We start from the raw sequence: 11582 nt of genomic DNA, 5'->3' as shown, positions 1-11582 counted from the left end.
TATTGTTCTTTCTAAAATTTAGATAGTAAATTCCAATAGCAAACTCTCTTTTGAGACATTCTTGAGGATTTTACTGTGTTAGTACTTCTGAAGGGATTGTGAAATCAATCAAGTGGTATCATACTCTTAACTGCAAAAAGGCTAGGAATCAAAGGGCTCCAGTGTGAGCAATTCAAAAGTCCGGCAACCAACCACCCTTCAACTTGGGGAGGTTATACTGACTCCTGTGTCAAGGCGTCACTCTTAGGACCACTGGAGGAAATAAACTAAAGGAATTAGAAATATGTCCGTCAAATGTGGGGAAGACATTTAACAAGCAGGAGTAACAAATGGGTGTGAAATAGGATGGAGAGCCTTTGTGCAAGATCACAGATTTACAAACAAAACCACACGGGCTATGAGAAGTCAGGTTGTAAGTGCTGTTAAAACCTCAGGGACACAGATGAACACATGTCTACCTAAACATGCAGGGAGCGAGTGCTGTTAACTATCAACAAAGCTACATACTTCGATACCGGGGAGATCATACATTTTCTACACTGATTAACAGAAAGATCCAAAATTCAGTTCTGTGTATTTGCTAGGAGCAGCAACCTTGGTTCCATAATTAAACCTAAAAAGTAGCAACTGCCAAGATAGTTGAAAAACCCAAAATTCAACAACGAAAAAAATCATTATTTACTGCCATTATTTACTGTCATGCCATTTATTGTATTCCAGCACTTTGGACCTGGTCAACCACCATTTACCACTGCAAAGTATTGTGGCAAGGCAGAACCACAAGAGAGAAGAAATGAAGTTGGTTACACAACTGTACTTCAGTATACAAGCAAGTATTCATTAAATGTTTATTACCTGAGTGAATGACAAATAATTTCATCCAATAATTTTTAAATTGCTTAAAACTGTGAGAGTATTTAACTTTTCAAATTTCATATGATCTTATTCCTTCCGTGCTCTACTTTCTAAAAGCTTGATATCTTTTTCTATTTCTCATCAAAAATTCTTACACTCATAGTGAATAAACTGGTGGCATTATAAAATTAGTTCAAATGAAAAGGTGTATTTCTGCTAGACATCTCACCCAGTTGCAAATTAATCTGAACTGGAACAAATAAAAATATGAATTAAATTTTTCTATCATTCTCTAAAAGTTTATGTTAGGCTTCATTTAGGAGATCAGATTTTATGTGAATCTTACTATTCATGAAGTTTTCTAACTATATAACAGAAGACTTAATATTCAAAACTGTTTATACTTTTATAAGTTAGGATGACAAGAACGTGGAATAGACTTTCTACACAAAAGGCCTGTTTCCAATGGAATATACCATAGTTCTGATTTTATGCTCACATCACACAAAGATAGGCTGTTACTGGAGAGATGTTTGGTACAGATGGTATTTTTAATTCTCCATGTTTTGTCCAAAAATGTAGTCTTCATTTTAATCAAGAAGAGAAGCCTGGAATTTCTTCCATTTCAAACTCGTCTTTCCATTTCTGTAGGTCTTTTGCGTCATTTATCATCCATAACTTTGCAAAACACTTTAGCCTTTTCCTGGAGAGAAAATAAAATACAATTTATTTTATAAATGAAACTGTTGGGGCACAATACATTTCGCTGAAAGCTAGAAAAGATCTATGACAGGGGCGCCTGGGTGGTGCAGTTGGTTAAGTATCTGACTCTTGGTTTCCACTTGGGTCATGATCTCAGGGTTGTGAGATCGAGTCCCATGTTGGGCTCCATGCTAGGTGCAGAGTCTGCTTGAGATTCTCTCTCCCTCTGCCCCTCCTGCTTGCGCGCTCTTTCTCTAATAAATAAATCTTAAAGAAAAAAAAAAGGTCTATAACATTTGAATACCAGGCAGGGCTCTGTGGTTAGGAAATTGTACCAGCGTCAGCCTTCGGGTGACGCTGTTATAATCAAGGACTGAGGCTGCTGATTGCCACTACTACCTCCAAGGAGGGGAGAACCCCACTTGTTCCCGTCTAACTCAGGCCAGAGGCTGTGTGTGCTCACAGGATGAAAAGTAAAGCTGATTTAATATAGTACAGCTAGCTAATGAAAGAGCAGAATGCCAACACAACATAGACATATTCTTTCCGTCGAAGACCAACCAGTTAAGTGTTTAGGGTCTGGAGCCAGGGTGAATTCCAGTTACTGTTCCACCACTGACTAGTTATGGGACCCTGACTTCCTGGTCGATTTCCAGCCCTCGCTTGGCCTCATTTTCCCCAATTACGATATGGGCAGAACACCAGTCCCTATATCTCACAAGGCTGTCATACAGATTGAGTTAATACACGTAAAGCAGTGAGAATAGTAACTGGGCACCTATCTAGGTTGCTGCAAATGACTGCACAGACTTGTTTCTGTGCACAGCAGGCATTCAAGAAATACTAGCTGTTACCACAAACCCATAAATGTACAGGGTTCCCTTTGGTTTCTTTGATCTCACCAATGGAACTGATGTGATAGCACTTTCAGTAAAAAGGTAAAAATAATGAATATAGTGTCCTAATAAATGATCAGATTCTACCCAATGCAACCTCTTTTGACAATTCTGTCTTGTCAAGATTACAGATTTCAAAATGTCACACAGTAGTTGGAAGAGTTAAAATATTATAACCTGTGAATTTTATTGCTCTTGCTATTATATAAGCTATATAGCAGCAATAATTATAAACTACCATATTTTATTGCCATCTCACATATATATATATCCCTTTGTAATTAAGTTTTATTCTAGTTTCTCTAGGGAAGAAGAAAAATAATAAGATAACAAAAGAGGATTTAAGTTTGTCTTTGGACTTTGCAGAGAACTAAGGGCTTATCTTTGGACTCTCATAATAAATAATTACTTTTTTAATTTGGCATTGTAGAAATGATCCAAAAGAGAATGCCAATAGAGGACACTACCTGTCATGCCATTTATTGTATTCCAGCACTTTGGACCTGGTCAACCACCATTTACCACTGCAAAGTATTGTGGCAAGGCAGAACCACAAGAGAGAAGAAATGAAGTTGGTTACACAACTGTACTTCAGTATACAAGTTGGTAATTGTTTAACTAATATTAGGTATTGCTATTTCAGTATTTAAATTTGGTAATGATTTCCAGGACTAAAATTTTTCTTGTAGTATGCTGGCCAGCCAAGATTTTCCTGAGCCGAAGGCAGACGTTTAACGACTGAGCCACCCAAGTGCCCCCAGCCAAGATTTTCTATTTGACTAACAATCTGTTCCCTCATGGTCACATGGTTATCAACCAAGGTGGTAATGTCTTGCCCCAGGCATATCAGACTTTCCAGGTAGTGCAGGAGTGGGGCAAGAGATGGATGAGGAGCTTATGTCCTTTTATCATATAATCTTGTATTTGGGGGAAAAGAGGCTGTAATTTATTATTTTTTAATATGGTATTTTTCTAGGAATATCTTTCTTCCAAAGTATACCTCAGATATATATTAATATTAGTTAATATACTGACTACATACTGGCTTGATATCAAGGGTAAAAGATAGAATGCATTCATGTAAGCATTCTAAGTGACAGAGAGAAGGCAGTTTAAAGATTTATTTATTCATCTCTGAGACAAAGAGCAAGAGAGAGTGGGGGGGGAGGGGCAGAGGGAGAGGAAGAAAGAGTCTTTAAGTAGACTCTTCACTGAGTGTGGAGCCCAACAGGGAGGGGGCTCAATCTTACAACCCTGAGATCATGATCTGAGCTGACACCAAGAGTGGGACGTTTAACTTACTGTGCCACACAGGTACCCCAATAAAGCTGTTATTTTTTTTTTTTTTAAAGTAGACTCCATGCCCAGTGTGGAGCCCAACATGGGGCTTGAATTCATGACCCTGAGCTGAGATCAAGAATCGGATGCCCAACCAACTGATCTACCCAGGTGCCCCGCAGGTAGTTTAGAATGAAACATTTGTCACAAACAATCCGCAAAAGAAGTGACAGGGGGATACTGACCACAATTACATAGTTATATAATACTATTATTTTCATTCATGTCCTGACAGAATTCTTATTTTCTGAATGCATATATGAATAAAGGAAGTACTCTAAAGGTTTTAAATGTCATGGTTTCTTTTAGTAATTTGTTATATAACTGAATGCTTTAAGCAAATAATGTGTTGGCACACAGTAAGGAGTTAACTTAGTTCTTTAGAAAAATGACTGAAAAACCAATTTAGCAACTTAACAGATAAAGATCTGAGTAGAGAAGGCGGACTGAATTCACATGAGCTTTTCAAAGATCTGTTTTCATTTTAATTACATGTTTCAGAATATTTGAAGAAATGCTTAAAGGTAAATCTGACGTTCATTTACAGGATACTCCTCTTCCTTGGACAACTTGTAAGGTTTCATTATCAACCAAAAAATGCAACACAATCGTTCTGACCTCTTCGTATTTACTAATCCTTCTAACTCTTTTGACTTGCTAGCTGCTTTCTTTAAAATTTCTCCAGGAACATCTGCTAGTTTAGCCACATTTAGTCCATAACTCCTTGCTGCAATTCCTCTGGTTATTTGATAAAGAAAAGTGACAAAATCAGGTTCTTGTTCTTCACCTATAAAATTAAAAAAAATTAAAAAATAAATAAATAAAAAAGAGGAGATAAAGGAAATCATGCCTGAAAGTTCAAAGTAGAAGATTAAATAAGACATAAATTCTTACAACTTCACGCAATTAAAATTTACAATCTGAAAAAGAAACATGTTGTTCCTAATCACCTCTTAGTTCCATTTATCAATTGTACATTATCTAGGAAAAGGGAAAATACTGTTTTGAAAATTCTCTTGCATTTAGGATCTTGTAGCTCACCTAAAAGGGTTTTTTTTTTTTTTTTAAGATTTTGTTTTTAAGTAATCTCTACACCCAGCGTGGGGTTCAAACTTACAATCCTGAGATCAAGAGTCACACGCCCCTAGCTACAAGTTTTTAAAAATGACTCGGTGCAAGGTAAAGATTTGTTTTATGCTGCTTGCTAAAAAATTTCAACTGAACTGCTATTATCAGAAAGGGAATGATTCTGATACACAGTACAATATAATTTTTCCTGTAAAATCAGACTAAAAAAGTGTTATTTCAGTGAATGTACTCACTGAACAGTCTTGTATGTAATATACTCTGTAAAGTAACACACATAAAAGGTGTTTCTAAGAATGCTAAAACCAAAACAACAGCAAAAAATGCTTAAGGAAATATAACATGTTGCACAGTTTAAATAACAAGATTGAGAAATTCTGGTTTATTAAATATACTGGGTTAACTAAGGGTTATATATATTCAAGTGGATGCTGTTCAGTTCCACCTAGCTCCCATTTAGGCCTAAAGGGTTTATTGCCTTAGCTGTCAGGAAGGCTGTCTATCCACAATCCTCAGCTGTATCCCCTCTTCAGGAGTCACCTCAGCTTAAGAAGAGAACTGCTTCATCTGAGGTCATGTCCTGTCTTGGGCAGCCTGCACCGTGACCGGATGCTATAGGAGTTGGTAGGCAGCTTCTAAGATGGCCAACAAAGATCCCTGCCTACTGATGTTGATGCCCTTGTGTCATTCTCTGGCCCTGAGTGTGGGCAGGACACAGTGACTTGCTTCTAACAAATAAAATATGGCAAAAATGATGTGTGGTCACTTCTGAGATTAGATTACAAAATACTGTGGCTTCTGTCCTGGGCACTTTCATTTTGCTTACTTGCTCTGAAGGAAGCCAGTTGCCATATTGTGGCCTGCCCTATGAGGAAGCCCGCATGGAAAGAAACTGATGTCTCTGGCTAACAGCCACATGAGTGAACTTGGAAGTAGACATTCTAAAGCTTGCCAGCAACCATGTAAGAGGTATGGGAAGTAAATTCCCCCAGTGAAACCATGAAGTGACAACTGACCTAGCCAACCTTTACTGTAGCCTTGGGAGAAACCCTGAGGTAAAAGTGGCCATCTAAGCTGCCCCCAGATTCCTGACCCAGAGAGATGATAAGATGATAAATGTTTGTTGTTTTAAGCTACATTTGGGGGTAATCTATTATGCAACAACAGCTAACTAATAAAGGGTATAAAGGCCAGGCTCCCTCACCCCAAGTTGAGGTAACTCTGAAAGACCAAGCACATCTCAGAGCTCTCTGTAGGGCTGGCTGAAGCCTTATGACCACAACACAGTCCCATCCTACCCAGGCCTGTCCTCAAGTGTTGATCATGACAGCACTCTCAGTCAACGCCTGGCACAAAAATCTCAGACTCTGCTTCCTGGGGAACCCAGACTACCATACAAATATACATACATGAACTAAAAACTTCCAAAGATATGGGTTATAATGAAGCACAATAATAGGAAGACAAAGCTGCATACTGTTTAATCTTTGATAAATCTAAAGCACCTCAGGATTCTGCAGCTTTTATTATGAAACTCAATCTAATTACACTGAGTTGCAAAAATGCCCAAAATGAACCAGATTTTTAGTAATTTCTGAGATCCCAATAAACGTATTATAAAGTTTATCAAGAGCTTTTTCTCATACATTATGTCACTTGATAAATGTGTATGCTTTATTCTTTTATCAGCTAAAAACGAAAAAGCATAACCGAGAAAAAGGATAATGGAATTTTCTTTAACCTCTTCCAAGAATTCAGCAACAAATAACATCTTTCTAAGGCTGGGTGATGGACATGGGAAGGGGAAAGAATGCTGCCACTCTCAGGAATACAGACTAAAACTCACATTAAAAGCAGTAACAATACCGCAAAAATTCTCACCAAAATACTAGCCAATAGGATCCAACAGTACATTAAAAGGATTATTCACGACGACCAAGTGGGATTTATCCCTGGGCTCAAGGTTGGTTCAACATCCGCAAATCAATCAATGTGATAAAATACATTAATAAAAGAAAGTACAAGAACCATATGATCCTCTCAACAGATGCAGAAAAAGCATTTGACAAAGTACAGCATCCTTTCTTGATCAAAACTCTTCAGAGTATAGGGATAGACGGTACCTATCTCAATATCATAAAAGCGATCTATGAAAAACCCACAGCGAATATCATTCTCAATGGGGAAAAACTGAGAGCTTTCCCCCTAAGGTCAGGAACACGGCAGGGATGTCCACTATCACCACTGCTATTCAACATAGTATTAGAAGTCCTAGCCACAGCAATCAGACAACAAAAAGAAATAAAAGGCATCCGAATTGGCAAAGAAGAATCAAACTCTCACACTTTGCAGATGGTATGATACTTTATGTGGAAAACCCAAAAGACTCCACCCCAAAACTGCTAGAACTCATACGGGAATTCAGTAAAGTGGCAGGATATAAAATCAATGCACAGAAATCAGTGGCATTCCTATATACCACCACCAAGACAGAAGGAAGAGAAATTAAGGAGTCGATCCCATTTACAATCGCACCCAAAACCATGATATATCTAGGAATAAATCTAACCAAAGAGGCAAAGAATCTGTACTCAGAAAACTATAAAATACTCATGAAAGAAACTGAGGAAGACACAAAGAAATGGAAAAACGTTCCATGCTCATGGATTGGAAGAACAAATATTGTGAAGATGTCCAATGCTACCTAGAGCAATCTACACATTTAATGCAACCCCTATCAAAATACCATCCACTTTCTTCAAAGAAATGGAACAAATAATCCTAAAATTTGTATGGAACCAGAAAAGACCCTGAATAGCCAGAGGAATGTTGAAAAAGAAAAGCAAAGCTGGTGGCATCACAACTCTGGACTTCAAGCTCTATTACAAAGCTGTCATCATCAAGACAGTATGGTACTGGCACAAAAACAGACACATAGATCAATGGAACAGAACAGAGAGCCCAGAAATGGACCCTCAACTCTATGGTCAACTAATCTTCGACAAAGCAGGAAAGAATGTCCAATGGAAAAAAGATAGTCTCTTCAACAAATGGTGTTGAGAAAATTGGACAGCCACATGCAGAAGAATGAAACTGGACCATTTCCTTACAACACACACAAAGACACATAGATCAATGGAAGAGAATAGAGAGCCCAGAAATGGACCCTCAACTCTATGGTCAACTAATCTTTGACAAAGCAGGAAAGAATATCCAATGGAAAAAAGACAGTCTCTTCAACAAATGGTGTTGGGAAAATTGAACAGCCACATGCAGAAGAATGAAATTTGGACAATATCCTTATACTGCACACAAAAATAGACTCAAAATGGTTGAAAGACCTAAATGCGAGACAGGAGGCCATCAAAATCCTAAAGGAGAACACAGGCAGCAACCTCTTCGACCTAAGCCGCAGCAACTTCTTCCTAGAAACATTACCAGAGGCAAGGGAAGCAAGGGCAAAAATGAACTATTGGGACTTCATCAAGATAAAAAGCTTTTGCACAGCAAAAGAAACAGTCCACAAAACCGAAAGACAACCTAAAGAATGGGAGAAGATATCTGCAAATGACATATCAGATAAAAGGCTAGCATCCAAAATTTATAAAGAACTTGTTAAACTCAACACCCAAAGAACAAATGATCCAATCAAGAAATGGGCAGAAGACATGAACAGACATTTTTCCAAAGAAGACATCCAAATGGCCAACAGACACATGAAAAAGTGCTCAGCATCACTTGGCATCAGGGAAATCCAGATCAAAACCTCAGTGAGATATCACCTCACACCAGTCAGAATGGCTAAAATTAACAAGTCAGGAAACGACAGATGTTGGCAGAGATGCGGAGAAAGTGGAACCCTCCTACACTGTTGGTGGGAATGCAAGCTGGTGCAGCCACTCTGGAAAACAGTATGGAGGTTCCTCAAAAAGTTGAAAATAGAGCTACCCTATGATCCAGCAATTGCACTCCTGGGTATTCACCCCAAAGATACAAATGTAGTGATCTGAAGGGGTACATGCACCCCAATGTTTATAGCAGCAATGTCCACAATAGCCAAATTGTGTAAAGAGCCAAGATGTCCATCAACAGATGAATGGATAAAGAAGACGTGGTACACACACACACACACACACACACACACACACACACACACACACACTGGAATATTATGCAGCTGTCAAAAGGAATGAAATCTTGCCATTTGCAACCATATGGATGGAACTGGAGGGTATTATGCTGAGCGAAATAAGTCCATCAGAAAAAGACATGTATCATATGATCTCACTGATATGAGGAATTCTTAATCTCAGAAAACAAACTGAGGGTTGCTGGAGTGGTGGGGGGTGGGAGGGATGGGGTGGCTGGGTGATAGGCAGGGAGGGAGGGTATGTACTATGGTGAGAGCTGTGAATTGTGTAAGACTGTTGAATCACAGACCTGTACCTCTGAAAGCAATAATACATTATATGTTAAAAAAAAATAGAAGATGATAGCAGGAGGGGAAATGAAGCGGGGGAATCGGAGGGGGAGACGACCCATGAGAGACTATGGACTCTGAAAAACAAACTTAGGGTTCTAGAGGGGAGGGGGTGGGGGGATGGGTTGGCCTGATGGTGGGTATTAAGGAGGGCACATTCTGCACGGAACACTGGGTGTTATGCGCAAACAATGAATCATGGAACACTACATTAAAAACTAATGATGTAATGTATGGTGATTAACATAACATAATAAAAAATAATAAAAAATAAAGAGGGCACGTATTGAATGAAGCACTGGGTATTATACGCAAACAAGGAATCATGGAACACTACATCAAAAACTAATGATGTAATGTATGGTGATTAACATAACATAATAAAATTTAAAAAAAAATACCACTAGGATGACAGTGGCAATTTTAAGTGTCTAAACTGGGGTAAAATAAACATGATTCAGGGAAAAAAAATCCTAGAGGAGAACACAGGCAGCAACCTCTTCAACCTCAGCTGCAGCAACTTCTTCCTAAACATCGCCAGAGGCAAGGGAAGCAAGGGCAAAAATGAACTACTGGGGCTTCATCAGAGAAAAGCTTTTGCACAGCAAAAGAAACAGTCAACAAAGCCAAAAGACAACCGACAGAATGGGAGAAGATATTTGCAAATGACAATTGCAATTGCACTTGCACTACTGGGTATTTACCCCGAAGATACAAATGTAGTGATCCGAAGGGGTATGTGCACCCCAATGTTTATAGCAACAATGTCCACAACAGCCAAACTATGGAAAGAACCAAGATGTCCATCGACAGATGAATGGATAAGGAAGATGTGGTATATATACACAATGGAATATTATGCAGCCATCAAAAGGAATGAAATCTTGCCATTTGCAACGACATGGATGGAACTGGAGGGTATTATGCTGAACGAAATAAGTCAACTAGAGAAAGACATGTATCATATGATCTCATGATATGAGGAATTGTTAATCTCAGAAAACAAACTGAGGGTTGCTGGAGTGGTGGGAGGTGGGAGGGATGGGGTGGCTGGGTGATAGACATTGGGGAGGGTATGTGCTATGGTGAGCGCTGTGAATTGTGTCTGACTGTTGAATAACAGACCTGTACCTCTGAAACAAATAATACATTATATGTTTAAAAAAAAAAAAAAAAGAAGAAGATAGTACGAAGGGAAAAATGAAGGAGGCGGAATTGGAGGGAGAGACGAGACGACCCATGAGAGACTATGGACTCTGAGAAACAAACTGAGGGTTCTAGAGGGGAGGGGGGTGGGGGGATGGGTTAGCCTGGTGATGGGTGTTAAGAGGGCACGTACTGCATGGAGCACTGGGTGTTATACGCAAACAATGAATCACGGAACACTACATCAACAACTAATGATGTAATGTATGGTGATTAACAAAACATAAAATTTAAAAAAACAACAAAAAAAGCACTAACAATCCCTTTGCCTCCAAATAAAACTCCAGGAACATAAAGAACAGGTGAGGAGGTGGGTGGAAGGAGACCAGGAAAGAAGCGTGGAGAATCCAGTACCTGCTAACTTGGGTAATTTTTTATTACTCTCTGATGCTCACATGACCAAAAGTGAAGTGAACAGCAGTAGGCAATCAAAAGGGCAAACTCTTCTCATTCTTAAGACAAAAAACCAGTCTTTTACCACTTCACCTGGCTTGATTCTAACTGATGTACCTACAACCAGCCTCTCTTCTATGATCTAGCCTCTATACTGGTCTTTCTAAAAAATACTTCATTCATCCGTCTGTCCGTTTGTCATCCATCCATCCATCCATCCTTCCTTCTATCCTTTTCTGGAAGCCCTTTAACACCACAAAACCCCTTTAGTTAAAATTCGTTTTTCTGGTGGCTTTTTTTTGTTTGTTTATATATATATTATATATATATAATACAGTATGTATACATATGCATAGCTATAAAATGCTTCTTATATATGTTATAAAATATATCTATATATTTTATAGCTATATATTATATTGCTATGAACAACTTAACATACCTCAGTACGAACAACTGCTCAATTTGTCATCATATCCTAGTCTCCACTGTAGTACTAATTATGGTAGTTCTTTTTTTTAAATTAATTTTTTTGATGTAATGTTCCATGATTCATTGTTTGCGTATAACACCCAGTGCTCCATTCAGTACATGCCCTCTTTAGTACCCATCACCAGGTTAACCCA

The 11582-nt window shown here is 38.5% G+C and overlaps 1 protein-coding gene across 1 annotated transcript in view; it reads right to left on the bottom strand.

Moving 5' to 3' along the window:
• Positions 1-817: 817 nt before the first annotated feature.
• The window catches only part of MSH3 (mutS homolog 3), an 80394-nt gene continuing 69629 nt past the window's right edge, over positions 818-11582 (bottom strand). Inside the window, exons 10-11 of the mRNA XM_025866714.2 lie at positions 4410-4578; positions 818-1558 (exon numbers count right to left, since the gene is read on the bottom strand). Of these exons, the coding sequence (XP_025722499.1) occupies positions 1450-1558; positions 4410-4578 (278 nt within the window). The 3' untranslated portion in view covers positions 818-1449. The remainder of the gene's footprint in view (positions 1559-4409; positions 4579-11582) is intronic.

This window comes from Callorhinus ursinus, unplaced genomic scaffold (assembly GCF_003265705.2).
Source record: "Callorhinus ursinus isolate GAN/ISIS: 27379988/994484 unplaced genomic scaffold, GSC_fseal_2.0 scaffold3, whole genome shotgun sequence".
NCBI classification, from domain to species: Eukaryota; Metazoa; Chordata; class Mammalia; order Carnivora; family Otariidae; genus Callorhinus; species Callorhinus ursinus.
The sequence above is the reverse complement of the archived record's forward strand: the minus strand, read 5'-3'. Positions and strand labels throughout refer to the sequence as shown.